Raw genomic sequence first — 16,609 nt, 5'->3', positions numbered from 1 at the left:
GATTTGTAACCCATAGATCCATCTTGATGACTTAAGTGTCGACTTACGAGGACTTTGCGTACCTTTCGATCTCTTTGTCGTTGCCCTCTCTGCGGAATCGCTCGATGTACTCTTTACTGTAGCGTTCCTGCGTGTGACACTGTTCTTCGAAAATTTTAATGGTCTCATTGAAGGCCTCTATTGCAGTACGTTTCATCTGGATCTCCTGCAATCAAAGAAAAGATAAATCAATGGATGTGATGCGACCTCATTGTTCTTCTGCGACAGAACGTGGCGTTTAGCACTGGAGTTAATAGGTCGGTTGTCTATCGATCCGACAGAGATGTTCTTACCTGTGAGGTTTTTGTGTGCTCCTCATAGAGTCTGTCATATTCTTTACTCTTCTCCTGATATTGATTGTGATATTCCTGGAGTTTCCTCCCCACTGCATCAATGTTGTCCTCTTTCACCAACTGATCCTGAGAGAGCGAGAGCAAATGCATTGTTATTGATATGAATTGCTGAGCGAAGAAAAGTGCGATGGGAAAAAAGGTACTGCTCGCAGCAACACGCACTAGGTTTTGCTTACAAAGTGAAAGCCATTTTTCAGGAATTTTCTTCCAGGAATCATTAATAAAAATCTTGGAATCTGTAAGTGCCTCTCGAGGGCTTACATTTGTGGAACCCCCTAAATAATGAGCACCTGTGTGTCTGAGAAAGATACCGGGAGGGCGAAGGAGAAGGAGGGGGAACGAATAAATGCCTGGATGGCCTTTCGACATTGTGGATGTGTGCAATTATTTAGGTGCGCTGCTGTGGCAATAAACAAAGTAATATTTCATGCCAAAAGCATCCTGCTGCCTCTGCAGTTTCACTCACAACAAGCTGCACAATTCATTCAGCAAACACGCTCTTTAGGGCCGAAGGAGGGAGGGAGAGGTGGGAGGACAAAGAGGTAAAAGGAAAGGAAGCGGTGGCTGTAAACGTGATACACCCTCCCTCAATCTAAACCCATTTACCTGCTGGTAGCGGGAGACGGGATACATGAGCTTTACGTCCAGTTTGGTGTTGTACTGGGCCAGCGACTCGTGCCTATAGTGACTGATGAGCTCCACCACTGAGCCGAATGTGAGCGGGTCTGAGAAACCGTACTTCCCATCTCGATGATAGATCTTTATTAGCTTATTGTTTCCACCTTTCCTGTAGGGTGAAAAATGGTATTGCGTTGGACCACGGATCAACGTAAGCTGAATGGAGAGGGTTTTTGAACAAGTAGTTACCTTAGCGTTAGCGTGTAATCCCCCTGCATCTTGGTCGAGGCGTCCCGTACCAGGAAGGTACCATCAGGCATGTCTCTTAGTTTGTCGTTCACCTCTTCCCTGCACAAAAAAAGAAAGAGACAGAAACGGGTGAATAATGGAACTGCTCCGCACATCAAATCTTCCTCTTAATAATTAATAATTACAGCTAAAATAAGTTTTCCGTAGCCCCCGTCTTTCACTCTTCCGAAAGGGCTGACATACACACAACATGACTTCTCTTTGCCTGGCTGTATAAATAAATTCGGTCTGGCAGAGGGCAAAGGCACTGGTCTGTGACCATACTGTCTGCTACAGCCGTCTGGGAGAGAGTGAGACATCTTTGAATGGTTTAACTGTTTGACCCCGTCCCGCACAGCCACATGTACGCCGATGCCTCCAGCTCTTGTCTTGAAATCAGACAGTCTGTCTCTTTAAAAGTGCCTCCAGACGACCAGCGGAGGAGCTGTCAGGCTTCAAAGACTTTCCTGCTTTTTTGCCCCCTTCTCTATTTTAGTCTGTCTGGGAGGAATGTCACACCCCCCCTGACTTCCAGGCCTCCTCCCATTCTTCTGACAGCCAACAGCCTAGTCATGCTGGAGCTCAGCTGACCCTGGCCCTGGCTCTCAGGAGGGGGTATATTTAGCCTACTTTGGGCTGCTGAGGTAAGGAGGCTTTGACTAAGCAATACTCCCACCTTTCTGGGGGAGGAGTCCTCTCTAACATCCTGCACTGGGAGCTCTGGGAATCAGGTACATATTTGGACTGCAGTGCATCAGCAAGTTCATCATTTAGGGGAGGTGTTCTATTTTAGTAACGTGTTTGGATCAAAGAAGCAATCATATTAACAAGAAATTGAATGCACAAGCAATTTTGCTTTTAAATTAGATGAAAAAATCTTTAACCAAAAAAAGCATTGCAGTGTGATTTTAAAGTGTATGGAGATGCAAAGATACAAGTAATGACTAGGTTAATGACAGATGACATCATGCGCATGATAAGCAAGCAGCAATGTCAGTGAAGTGGAAAACCTGGGATGTTTTGAGCTAGATGTCCATATTTATATCTAATCCTCTAATTCAACAAAATCATTGCATCTTATGCAGCCTTAATAGTCGCTTAATCATAATCGTTTGTCAAAATGATCAAGACAAACATATCTGTGAAATAACAGGCACTCTGCACAATAAGTAGTACTACATATTGTAAATAAATAGTCAGTTGGAGTCAGTGGGCCTCATTCGTGAAACACAAGCAGAACTAATTTTTGTATAAATCGTTCATAAAGCCGTTCTGACATAAACTTGCGAATTCATGAAAATGTATTTTAAAAATGTTAGCTGGTACGAAAGAAATGCACGCTTGCTCCCTACCTCATGTAAATGGTGCGTAAAGTGTTCTTTTTGGCAAACTGATGACACTGAATTTTGATGCGCTGCCATAATAATTACAAGTTCATTTGCCCTTGCCCTCTTTTATTTATTTATTTTTAAGAGTTGATAACTGTCAAACACAGCGTTTGTCACAAATACCAACCATCCTACCTGTACAACAACTCCGTACAACAATGGAGAAGTCAATATTACTGGTTACTGCTTTTTATATTTAGTAAAATTCTTATAAATGAGATACTAGTAATATGTTGCTGTCGTAGATATTCCAAATCATAGCAACTAAAGTGTCTCAGCTTGAAAAATGTGCCACCAAAGCGTTTTTAAGCGCCATTTTCAAGCAGATCATTTTAGGAAGAGCGCCTGACATTTTTTTGCTGGCTAAAAACTCTTTAGTGCACACACGTTTTGAATATTTATTGTTAGGCATATGGCCTTTTAGTCTTTTTTGCTTTTATGCAATGTACTGGAGCCAAACCAGAGAAAGTAGACCACAATGGCAGTCCATATTTGAAATTCAACGTTTAGAATCACTGTGCTGTTTGCTAAAAAGTTTTTCTTTATCTGTTGCCGAAAGTTTAGTAACTTTCTGATTTTCAAACTAGCAAGCACTGAGGACAGTTTTGAAGCAAAGCTGTAAGCAGCTCTGGTTTATCTGGGAAGGGACTGTGTGAGTTAAAGGATAGCGATCGGTGAGCCCGTGAGCATCTCTGCAGAATTTCTACTCGCCCAACATCAAACGAGTCTAAAGCTGGTCACTAAGCAGCCGACTAATCTGCTAAAACCTGAGAGTTTTATGGGTTGTGTTGGAAACTGGCCAGACAGCTTGACATTTTGGAGATTTGGGTTTTTCTATCCCTCCCTCTCCTTAAGTAATGGCAACTAAACCACCCCCTTTCTTTCTCTTTCAGCTCTTCCTGTGTCTCTCCCCCAACTGCATTGCCTTGCTGCTTTTGTACAACTGCGGCAAAGCGTACATGCCTCCAGGAAAAGTGAGCCAAAAGAAGAGGAGAGGATCAAAATAAGTTCACCAGCTCACATAAAGAAAGAAAAAGAACAGAAAAGTTTGCAGAAAGAGCAACATGACACTCCATAGCTGTGTGTGACTCTACCTCAGGCTAACCAGCTTGGAAGCCATCAGGTGGAGGGATTGGAAGATCTGACATTTCCCAAAAAGCAAGTAAAAACCCAAAGAGCTTTTCATCTTATGACTGTACTGGCCAACTATCACCTGACTTGCACACTGCCATACGTGTCGTCCACTTTTTGATGAGGGCAGCGTCACACTATGAGCTAACTAAGGAAAGGCCTTCAGAGCAGAACAGACAGATATGCAATCAGGTGAGAAATTAAGTCTAGCGTCAAGTGACTCTTACCTTGATATGTCTCCCCAGTACCATTCAGCTTCTTGCAATGAGCCGCTGGCGGCTTCTTTCACACCGTTGCCGTTTACTGGTGTCATGGGTTTTGTTGGCTTGGGAGGAAGAGCTGCACAAGAAAAGAGAGATTTATTTTAGTGGAAAATCGTCTAACCTCATGAGCAATCCTAGAAATATGAAGTTGGTGTTGCGACCTCACAGATGAAAATTTAATCTCCTTAAAGACTAAACTAAGTGGATGTCGTTTTATAAACGGCTGTATGTTGTTCATCCAAATTAATAAATTTGGAATCCAAATTTAAACTTAAAATTGCAAAAATATAATAGTTAAAAAGAAAACCCAACACCTAAAAAAACCCCACTACTTTGTCTTAAGAGTTTGTAAATACTTGGAGAGCTGACAGCCGAATAGTTGTAACAGTATACAGGTTACAGCCCAGGATTAACTATTGACCTTTAGCCCTTAATTTTCCCACAGATGGCCTTTCAATACTCTCCTCCAACCTGTGACTCCATCACGTCATCTGTAGTTAGACGAGTTTGTTTCGGAAAATGCAACAATGATTTCCACTGAAAATGCAAAAGATCAGTTTTCACGGAAAATGCAACAACAACATATTCCATCCGGCCCATGTGAAAGTGTAAACAAAAAACAAATGACCTTCTCTGCCAGTCTTGCTATTCTGCTACTTGCTGAATATGTAATGAACAGGTTCCTTTCCTTTGAGTGAAACGCTTTCTTTGTTGCCAGCAAAAGCAAACAACAGCTGCCGCAACAGCACGCTGGAAAGCTAACGCCGATGATGCTCTTGCGGGTCAGGGGTCACCAGAATTTGCTGCTCAGCCACGCAGTGCATCACGACGCCCTCGCTCACAGAAATATCACCGTTACATCTTCACAGGATGCGTTCTATAGTCTCCTGATGTGAATTTTTCAACCTTGAATGATGGTTAAATGACATGCACATCTGGCGTTACACAACTTTCAGCAAGACTAGTTGAATTTAAGGATGCAACAAGGTGTTCATGTGTAGGTTGTGTTCAAGTGCTTCAGGGAAACCTGCAAGCGCTCAGCCAGGTGCAGCTGGCTAGTTTGAGACTAGAAAAAAAGAAAAAACTCCGTCTGAAATGTACAGAGACATAGTGTTCAAGCCTTGCACCCACCGCCAACCAAAACTAACCTTCCTCTGACCTAGTTGAAATAAGCAACAGTGGCCTTAAAACAGCAACGTACCACTCGGTTCTCACTGCACAGGTTTATTCAGAAGGCTTTTAAGTGAAACCAAAGACATACCCCAAGCAATACTAGCTGTTTAGGGACTGTTTAGAGTTAAGCAGGCTCATGCAGCTTATTGCCGTAACAAATTCAAATATGACCACATCATCATAAAAGTCAAGTTTCTGTAAAAACACCCACCTGTCTTTAGCCTGGCAGAGAGAAGGCTGCGTGAGAGCGGGTGTATATCTATGCCAGGACAGGGGAGGGGGAGTGGTCTGCTGCATTAGGAAATGGGGAAGGTATGGAGCAAGCGAGCATACGGAGGTCATAAAAGCCCAAGCTGATTCTAGAAACCCCTGGGCCCTTCCAGCCAAAAAAACTTCTATCTGGTATGCGAATGAAAAGCGGCAAGCCTTAAGTCCAATACACCGGAGGTGAGTCACGGAAATAAAAGCCCACAGGGACATGCAATGGACACTACAGCCAATGAATGAATCACTGCTGCTGGCACAGTGAAGAATGACCCAGTGCTCCGCACACAATTGGCTTCTTTAATAAGAAATAATAATAATAATATAATCGTTAAAAGATCAGAGATGAAGACTCTCTGAAGACGCTTTCTTGTGTTGCCATTTCAGTACTTCAAATTTCAAAAAGTTTTCATTGAAGTTTTATTACTTCCCGACACTGCAAACATTTGCGGAGCGAAGATCTTTATGGTTCTTCGGTGTGTGGGAAGAGGGGTGTGTGAATGGTTTTCTTTGAGGGTGTCATTAATTAAAAGCAGTGGCGGTTTTTGGAGTAAGAGTGCATGAGTGTATTCGGAGTTAAAGGAGACCCGGGCACAGTGACAACTCCTCCCTCCACTGGCCCACAGGAAACACCTTAGTCTGGTGGGGTGAGCGGCTTCAACCAGTCAAAGTGAAGCCAGGCTAACAGACACATCCCCACCCAAACCCTGCTCCTGCAGGTGTGCACACACACACACTTCCTACATTTCAGTCAGCCTGAGAAAAGATCAGCCAAATGCCTTGAGTGGAAAATGAACATTTCTTCAAAGAGGCTGAAACCTGTGCACTTTCCTTTCGTCACAAACTTTGGCGGGAAAGCTCGCCACCTGGAATGGGCCATTTGTGCAGCGTAGCTGCTTACAAAAAGTCATTTGACAATGTATAACCTTCTGTTCCCTCTACGCCAACACAATAATCACCATATTAATATTACATTTGCAAATACCCACGTGGCTCACCTCCTCCACTCCCTAATGTAATTTAGACACACAATAAACCACAACTCAATATCTCACTATTCAAGACTAACATGTGAGCTGAAAACGCACACACATGCAAACACATTTCTTTGAATATGTCTATAATTCAGCCTGATGTATTTTATCACAAAGCCCCCTTCACAGCTACAGTAGCAGCCTGCCACCAAAAAAAGGAAATGACCCCCCTTTTTCTCGCTCGCTCTTTTCAGCAGCCAAAAGGCAGGTGCACAAGCCCAGCTGAAACCTCAAATTCCTGCCTACCAGTTTTCCACTGTCAGCTCTTTCTGCAAGTGTGTGACCACCTTTGTCCTACACACAAACTTGGTTATCTTTGTGAGCTAGTGACAGGGTGTGAGCTCAAAAAGAACATGGAAACGGAAGGAAACAGAGCAAGAAAGAGGCAGAGATGTGACTAGGTGATCTCATTACAGCGGCCACCCCATCCGTGTTAGTGTCAGAGATATCGCAGCTGGGGGGCACACAATGGAAAGTCCACATGGTCGCAGAATGCAGTTATTTTGAAAGCTACCATTCACTGATTCACGAATTACGAGCAAGATTTACTGCAAAACTGAACAAAGGGGAGACAATTTAAATGACAAAAGTGAAAGTATTTCTTTTAAATTTCTACTGCAGTAAACTAGCCCATCTTGCTTCACAATGAAAGCAAAAATAAATTAGACTTTAGTCAAATATTATTTATTTAAAATCATTAAAGTTTGTTTGGAAAAAAAAATATTTTAAAATTATGAAATGAAAGCTGTGACTAGGATGCAGGATGGAAAGAAAGAGAAAGAACGAGAAGAACTGAGTGGCAGTGCAGCGCTGAGCTGCAGAGCTGCGCAAGTGTGAACAAAGAAAACTATACATCCATAGGTGAAGCCTATGGCAGTCGACGACCAAGCAGCCCATTGTTTAGGAAACACATAAATGGCAACATGCAGCTCAGAACATCATCTCCGGAGGTCACTGTTCTGCAATCGTCCTCTTGTGCACAGTAACAAAAAGACTTCAAACTTCTGGTTCTACAGGTGATGGAGCTGATAGAGCAACCATACTTTGAAAGACAACACAAACACAGACTGACAGCACACACACAAAACACTTTAGTTTAGGGTTTGTATGTACAAATTAGAGGGTGCATTAGCATGAGAAAAAGCGTGTGGCAGAGAGTGATGACAGTGCCATTGAGGGGAACAGCAGGCGAGGGCTGCCACGTCCCGTTCCAGGGGGAATGAATTAAAAGTGTCACCAAGCACATGGGTGGTTTAAATAGTCCATCGGGGACATATGCAATCACATGTGAAACCATAGGGCTCGGTGCACATATTATCATGATGCACTGTCACAGTTTGCTCCTAAAGAATGGCAAAAAGACAGTCCTTGCAGCTCATAAAACAGCCTGTGAATTATTTTAAACAATAAAATTACAAAACAAAAACACAAAGTACAACTATCAAGGATTAAGCATGATTCTTAAGGTTAGTTAATGTTGACAACAGTGTACGTTTCCATCCATTCAAGATCCAGGACACTTCCCACACAATAGGACAAACACTAATTGTCATTGTGCTCCCCTGACAGTCTGTTCAGAGCGTTACAATAGCCATAAGACAGGAACAGACGAAAGCAAAGACCGTGAGCGTGAAAAAGCAGAAGAAAAGAAGAATTCTGTCTCCCTTACCGTCCTCCTCGGGATCCTTTTTGAGCTGCATGTATACAGCCTGCACTCAGCTGTCTGTGACACGAGTCCTCTTATTCTCTCTCTCCCTCTCCCTCTCTCTCTCTCTCCCACTCGCTCTCGCTTTCTCTCCACCCTCCCTCGCTCGCTCGCGCTGCCTTTCAGACTAAAGCCAGAGGGAAAATCCCTGCTCCTAAATTCAGATGCTGCTGGCTTAACAAACCCTCTCAATGGAGAAGTCGCCAGCAGCCAATGAGAAAGCAGGAGGGGAGGTGGACACAACCATATGAGACGGAGAAAGAGAGAACGGAAAGCTCTGGGGAACGATGTAGGAGGGGGGAAGCGCTCCTCCCAGAGAGAGACAAGGCAAAGACGCTAACGCACGCTGAGGCAAACACAAACCGATACACATGCATCGAACCGTTTCCCAGCTACGTTGCTGGAAACATCCGATTGCAAGATGCTAAAAGTGTGCTGGGTTGTCCAAACACTCATCAGAATGAAAGTCATAATGAAATTATATATATACACACACATATGTATATATATATATATAAAACGAAAACCCTGCTTATTCAACATACATAAATTTTCTGTGGACATTTATGAATGAACAAGCTCACATACATTCAAGGCTGAACAAGCTGAATAGGCACAGAACAAAGAAAGAACCATGCATCAAGAGAGATAGTGACATTTCCATCCGTTATGTCATACGAACGCCCATTAAGGGATGGAAGAAGCTGACTTTCCCTTTGGTGTCGCTGCACTTTTGTTGTCCACCCAGAGCACACTGCTCCGGCAGCCTTTATTACACTCACACATCACTGGACCTAAGAGACAGAGGCCAACTTTCCCCTGGGGGCGGTGTGGCACCTGTGCTCATTGGACACTGCAACGGAACAAAGCGGTCGCTTGCTTGTTTGCAGACGCACGCACATACAGGGCCGTACCTCGGAGCCTTTCACATCTCAATTCAGCTGTAATAAATATTCTAATGAACATCTGCACAGGAACCTTGTCCTGTTTCTTTCCTTTCCCAGTCATTCTTTCTAATCTACCCAGGCGGATTTCACTGTCCCGCACTGTGCCTCTCGGAGACGAAGTGCCGTGAGTTAAGGAAGAAGCGGATGATAAGTCAATGTGTGGTTATTGACATTACATGGGGACAAACGGACGGGTAGAAAAAAGAAAGATCTGATAAATCTGTGTGCAATGGCATAGAATGAAAGATAAGATTAATGTGTGGGTTGATCACACGGTGCTGTGCTCATTCATCCCCGTGGCAGAGCAATCGAAGGGCTATTCAACCCAGAATCCGGCTTGCCAGATCCGCTCAGTCCACCACAGCTCATTTTCTAGGAAATGAGGAGGTTAGAGTATTAGGCATTGTTCCTTCGAACAACGTGAAGAATGTCATAAACGTAATAAAATGATTCATCCTGCCCACTGTTGGAATCAGGCTGCATTGGACCAAGAAACTGTATGTGTATACATAAAGAGCTCCATCTTCACAATAAATGTTACAGACGGACTGTCAAGAAATTATGCACAAAATGTGTTTTGTGCTTTCACATTAATCACTCAAAATAGTAACACGAAAGTACAGCCTCATGCGAAACTGTCAAACACCGTCTCTTTTCCCATTCACATTTCACGCTTCCAAAAGTGTCATCCGTCTCTTTATTGCAGGAATTAACGACATGAATTAACGACCCATTGTCAACTATGCCTGTGACTTCTGAATGGGATCCAGTTTCCAGTCTATGACATCATTGTTAATGGCAATAAAATGGTGTCAGCCCTTAATAGATGACACATGAATGGCCCTGAATGTGAATAAGGAGTGCAGAGCACCAAAACTAACATTCAGAAAGCTGGGAAACTTACTGAGAAGCTTTCACAAGGTATAATTCTGTGACTTAACTGGTATATAAGCTATATTCCCTATTTGCAAAAAAAAAAAAAAGGCTCAGGAGCAGATCCCGTATAACACCACTTAAGGTGTCAAACCAATTCAGAGAATGCTTTTTCGATCTCTCCACATTTTGCATATCAATACCATTTGTGGTGAGCCATGCAAAACGTCCAAATCTCCTGAGGAAAAACTGACAGACTATTGCAGGACCTGTAACACAACCTCTCTATGAAGATTTTTAACCATTTACAAGCCCAAATTACACTTAAGTGAGAGTTCACAGCAAATCAGATATGCAAAATGACATCTCATTCATATTTAGTATGAAAAATGTACAAAAAGTAAATGGAGACCAAGGCTCTAACACCTCATTCTGTGTTCTACTTTAGAAAAAACTAAATGTAACACATAAAACGGTGACTAAATAACAGAATTCACGCATCCAGATTAACTATTACTTGAAGACAGAAACTACAGAGATGTAGACTGTTGCATTCTCTTCAGGGAGAAATAGGTTTTAATATGGCTCCCCTGTCTGAGTGAGAAGTCGGTTATCATGCATTTAAAACCTACACGATACTGTTAATACAGAGTGTGCATCATAAGTACGATTAAGACACATTTCACTGTCACCCTGACAGCAAAAGAACGACTTTAAGATGGCGAAATGCCTTTTTGTTGAAGAACGAGGAATGTTGAAGAACCATACATGACTCATCGTAGATAACAGTAAAATAAGATACATTTCAACTGTGAAGAGGCATTTGTCTAAGCAGATGTCAGATTATGTGACTATGTAAATGTTAAATATGCCAAACGACATTCTTTCGTGAAACACAAAAGGAGATCTGGAGAATGACATCTGAGTCACCATTCATTTTCAGCGTATGAAGAAAAGATACAATTAAAGTAAATGGTGACTGACGCTGTCACAGTCTAACCTTTTGTGCTTCACAGAGAAGGAAAGGGGTTTATATCAATATTAGATATTAATTAACGTTACATTATTGACGTGCTGTTAGATTAATTGTTTTCGCTGTACCTGGCGGCTGGTCCATCTCAATGTAAAATATTAATTCAGTGGAATAGGGCATCATCACGTCTCTCCAGTCGTCATCTTCTTTCTCCGTATTCCACACTGTATTGTACATGGTCTGAGTCCTCTGGTGATCGACTAGGCTCTCACCAAACTGGGTAAAATCAAATTTTCAACACAGGCGACTGAAGGCAACATAAAAACCTCGTCTGACTGAACGGAGAGCTCAACTTTAACAGTCTGAATGCCTGCTTCAGAGTAACTGCGTGTCATGAAAGCTGTCAAAGCACCAGGCTTCACTCATCCGATATCATCTGATAAAGCATTTTTATAAAAAAATCTCTTAACAGTCCGACAGAACAGAAAGTAGATACCAGCTCTACAATCCACTCCGTCCTACCATGACGAAACAGTAGTCTTCATTTCAATCAGCTCACCAGGTCTACCGGCCCTTTCACTTCATGAGGACGAGTCCATTCGGTGCGCACTGCATGGGGGGGAAACCTGTTCTAACCGATACGCGTGGAGAAAATTACTCTACTCGTGTTTACATTTTACCGGCTAATACTTATAAAAATAATTCAAAACACGAATAAAAGTTTGATTTTATGGTTATCTCTTCTCATTTCGTCCTATATTACGGTGTCGTTTCATTCACAAGTGACATCATTTTTCTGCACCCCTTCTCCGTCTCGCAATGGACTCGTCTCAAAACGGATCACTGGCACTGTAGGTGCTGTGGAGCACGCACACTCCAGATTTGGGAGCCAATCAGAATGCGCGGCTCTCCCAACTAGTTGCCAAAGAAGTCGGAGTTTGTACATTATTTGCAGCCGCGTGTTTCTCATGATCCAATGAACTTGTCCGAAGAGCGGAAGTCGGCATTCTATTGGTCGAACCGTTACTATGAAGTACAAACTGATGGAGAGAACACAGTTCGGTTTTTGATACTATAATATGTAGCTAACATTAACATTAACAAATATGCATTTTCACTCAAACACAAACTGACTGTATATATGTGTTGTGTCCAAATAAGTTAACTTACTCCAGGCATTATGCAAAAATGTAATCCTTGCTGTCTCATGACAAAAACGTACCTGTGGGAACTGTTTTGCAACATGGGAAATACGTACCAATGAGTACATATCACTGCAGTTTCCAACAGAAAAGAACACTAGAGGCGGTAAAACAGCAAGCACTTGTAATCATTTTTGTACACAGTTATGATTACAGTTCCATATGTTTCTCTTTCTGGTGTTGTGCCGAATTCTGACCCCTGCCAGATTACTACCCCACTAGTATTGGTAGGTTTAGGGTTAGGTGTGGGGGGAGGGGTTAGGATTAGACAATCATGTAAGGATTTCAACAAGAGGGGATAATAATTTGGTAGGGGGTCGAAAATGGACACAACACTGGCAGTGTTGCCAGGTCCACAGTTTTCCCGCAAAATTCGGCTACTTTAATATTGTTGCGACGAGTTGTTTTTCATGTCTGCAGGTTGAAGCGACCCCACTAATGTGATATTTAGCCCCTGCAATGTGAATTTTACCAGGGGAACCCCTCCAAAAAATGTGTATTTCATATACCGGTGGGCCCCCCTCGAAACGCAACTGGGCTACTTGGCTAGCTTTGGGCTAGTTTTGAGTAGCAACTTTTGTTTGCGGCTTTTTTGAGAAAACCTGCCAACCCTGAACGCCAGACGTAACAAGCTCAGCTGGCATGGAATTGGACTTAGGATGCTGAACCTTGGGTGCGGGTCCTATGAAAATCATGACTCATAATGAAAGAGCTGAAAGATGAGAAAAACAACTACAACGACATGCTCACGATTGCGCTTTTGTGGTCACAAGTTTAGGTGTAGTGCAGATGGTACGTAATTTTAAAACGTCACAGAGTATTATAGTTATGGCGTCACTCAATGGATATTTCAAGTCAGAACTGCATTGACGTACAAAACCAACGTCACATAATGTACCATATGTATGTTAATCAAAATCAAATTGACATCAAATGTCGTATTTCACATCTTACAAAAAAGTTCCCACAGGTATGTTTTTTGTCATGAGATCACGTTGAATCTTTTACTAACTGTTGCCTGTGCTTCAGGTTTTCTTCTGTATGTACATCTCATTAAAGCAGGTTGGTGGGCTGCTTTAGAGACAGTTATTTTGTGGATAGCAATCTGTCATCCTGTATGTCTCTTTCAGTCCCCTCTGTTCACATACGTGTGATCTATCCATCAAGAGAAAGAATGTCTCTCTATGGCCAGAGCGAAAAAAAGGATCACAATGTTTGCATCTCTTTAATGCAGGACAGGGAGGAACCTCCAGATGGCTCGTGCCTGACAAAGGCTGTCCTTGTCAACTGTGTCAAACTTGCTTAATTGTCACTGTCCATGCTTCAGTTCAGCATGAGCAGATGGATCCAAAACAATGACAAGCAACCGAACAGCCACAGTAATCCATAAAAAGCTGTGGGAAAATATTAATCACTTACACCCAATGCATAATGAACGAGTAATAAATGCCACAGGACCATGTAAATTACATCCATACGCGCTGTAAATTCAAGACTGATGCATTTATTTGAGGTCACCCTGTTTTTGAGACTGAGAATGTCTGGTCTGGACTAAAGCGTATTGCTAGCCGCCTCTGCAACACCGGAGAAAGACACACGTGACTATGGGGATTTGAGCGTCAGAAAAGTGTGTGTGCCTTAGAAACCTTAATGCACAACCAACTGCGGCTTGTTATTGGTCCATGCCTGTCCTATTATTGGACAGTGAGCTAAATGCTAACAGTGTTTCTATGGTATGTCTGGAGGGGATTCAGATTTGGCTGATCCAAGATGTGCGAATTACAAAGGAAAAGATCTTGCCAACTACGTGCACGGCAACTTTAATTAATTACCAAAGTGAGTATCTATGAACTAAGACATGGTGAATGCCAACATTAAAATCAAATGCTTGGTCCCGAAGTATTAATTGTACCTTGATTGAATACATACCCGTGTAGTGCAGGATGAGTCATCAATATTTCACCATATAAATTTCGAATGTGCTAAAAGTTTGTTATCACTGTTTAGAAGTAGACTAACATATAGTTAGTCTTAAAGCCAACACACATGGAGATGTAAGCCTTAAAACGTTTAAATAATTGTATTTGCATATATTCGTATCATCAAAAGTTTCATCTTTAGCATTTGTAATGTCTGCTAGATTGTGTTTCACATTTAATCAGCAAGATTTATTATTTTACACATTTGTTTATTTCGTTTACTCAGTCGAAATACGTTTCCACATGTAGATTTGTGCATGTGAGCCCAAAAGGCAGGCATGACTAGCAGAAAGAGATTGTAATCTGCCTGACTACAAGACCCAGCTAAACGATGCCAAATCCTATTGAAAGAAGGAGGCAATAAGAACATCCAGAGAAGTTTTAAAGGTACATCCATGACTTGTAGATTTGAGGACGATGAATGACATTTTGACGACATGCTAATACAGAAGTCGCCTGCTTGCTGGGTGACAACAGCCTGACTGTGCTGTTTCTGTATTGACTATATGTAGCCTTGAGCATCTCATATTTTATCTGTGACTGTAACAACTAGAGTGGAAAGTACAATTTCAGTTCAGATGCAAATAGGCGGCTTCATTGTTCCATATTTAACACAGACATAAGGGCGGCACTGAAGAGGCACACAAAACCCAGAGCTGTTGTGTGACCAGTGGTGTGCATTATACATAATTCATAAAGGAGATGAAAGCTGAAAGAAGCAATATCATTGTTCCCCAGCTGATATCATGGAGGGAAAAATTAATTTCAATCCACTGTAAATTACACACAGTGAGAGCGATCACCTTTTCTGTTTTTTCTGCTGAGCTCATGAGAATCGGGCTGCTCTCTCTGTCACTGTCTCGCTGCCTGGAATAAGCCATAAGCTGTTTCTCTCAAAGCCAACTGAGAGAAAAGAACAGAACAACTAAAGATGTTTCTTTAAAGGAACAGTCCAGCTAAAAATGTACATTCTTTTATCATTTACTCCTTTATGTCGTTCCAAACCCTTTGAACACAAAAGGAGAATTATACTGGTTGCTCTTTTCCATCCAGGTAGTCCCTCAGAGGAACTAAAGCTTTCAAAAGAGCTTTCAAAAATAATGAAAAAGTACTATAAAATAATCATAAAAGCAATCCATATGGTTTGTGCGTTATATTCGAAGCCTTCTGAAGTTATACGATAACATTACGTGACGAACAGGCCAAAGAGTGACTAGGATATTCTTCGTAAATTACGATTTCGTGTTCCATCGAAGAAAAAAATCATACAGGCAGTATTGCTGCAATCGCCATGACAAATACAGACCACATATGACTAACTCACAAAGCTCATTACAGACCGGACGCACATTATAGACACAGTAGTTCTTTATTATCGGATACACCTTCAAGCATGACTAGATATCAGTCTCTTTTATCCACAAGGCTGCACTAATGGGCGCACTCGGCAGAAGGAGTCATGTGTCTTGGATAATGTACGCTCTGATTCGAGTTAAACGATTAGGCATACTGTCTGGTATTTGTTCTCGCTTCTCATCCCGAATTGGCGGGACTTTCAGGGGTGCGAAAATGCATAAATCACCGGTATTGCCGTGCTAGCGCGTGCGCAACAGAGCGGCCCCAAAAATGACAACGAAGTGTTAATGACTCTGCAAAAAAAAAAGAGCAGCAGCACACTGGCTTATTAGCTAGCAAAGGCAGAGACAGCCTCCCTCCCTCTCCATTTCTGGGTGGCAGGCAGTCTGCGCTCCTGTGATGTCATCCTGCAATGTGAGCATCCCACTTGGACTGATGCAATACTCCGGTGACACTCGGTAACAAGCAGTCAGCGTCTGCCAATCCCCGCCCCCATGCCCCCTTCCTCTGTCTCATTGTCTTTCTCTGTCATTCTCCACCTCTTGGCCACTTTTCTTACAGCGTTCTCAAGTTTTAATCAGCCTCTCTTTCACCTTTCTACCTTTCTCTCTCTATTTTCTCTCCTGGGTCTACTTTTCTTGTCATCCTTTTCTTTCCACACGCCTACTCCTCAGCCACCCTTCTCTCTGAACGGCCCTCTGGTTGTCATGGCATCAGGCACCATTGCTCAGCATTCTGCAGTTCAGCAGATAAAGGAAGGGCTGTTTAACTCTTGCCCGTCTGAGCCAGATCAGTCTGCAAGACGCAAAGATAGCATATCAGCAGGCGTTATCCACATACCCTAGACTAATTAACAGCTTACGATGATGATTAAACAGTCCTAAAACTAAATATCAGGGATGATAAGATGAACAAACAGAACATTAGAGGGTTGATCTGTGGTTTGAAGTCGCAAATAGCCCAGCCGCAGCGTCTGAAACCGCCACAATAAAACAAGCCCATTGTTTTATAGTACGACACCAG

The 16,609-nt window shown here is 42.4% G+C and overlaps 1 protein-coding gene across 3 annotated transcripts in view; it reads right to left on the bottom strand.

Moving 5' to 3' along the window:
* pik3r3b (phosphoinositide-3-kinase, regulatory subunit 3b (gamma)) overlaps positions 1-16,609 on the bottom strand; it is a 188,119-nt gene that overhangs the window by 6,897 nt on the left and 164,613 nt on the right. Inside the window, exons 1-6 of one of the 3 annotated variants that reach the window (XM_051111863.1) lie at positions 11,178-11,627; positions 4,045-4,156; positions 1,260-1,358; positions 999-1,179; positions 333-458; positions 63-205 (exon numbers count right to left, since the gene is read on the bottom strand). In XM_051111863.1, the coding sequence (XP_050967820.1) occupies positions 63-205; positions 333-458; positions 999-1,179; positions 1,260-1,358; positions 4,045-4,156; positions 11,178-11,286 (770 nt within the window). In that variant the 5' untranslated portion in view covers positions 11,287-11,627. Of the gene's footprint in view, positions 1-62; positions 206-332; positions 459-998; positions 1,180-1,259; positions 1,359-4,044; positions 4,157-8,220; positions 8,450-11,177; positions 11,628-16,609 lie in introns of those variants that run through there. The other 2 variants (XM_051111864.1, XM_051111861.1) reach the window with 2 other exon arrangements.

The sequence above is a fragment of the Labeo rohita genome, chromosome 6 (assembly GCF_022985175.1).
Source record: "Labeo rohita strain BAU-BD-2019 chromosome 6, IGBB_LRoh.1.0, whole genome shotgun sequence".
NCBI lineage: Eukaryota > Metazoa > Chordata > Actinopteri > Cypriniformes > Cyprinidae > Labeo > Labeo rohita.
Note: the sequence above shows the minus strand (reverse complement) of the source record. Positions and strands in the feature narration are given on the sequence as shown.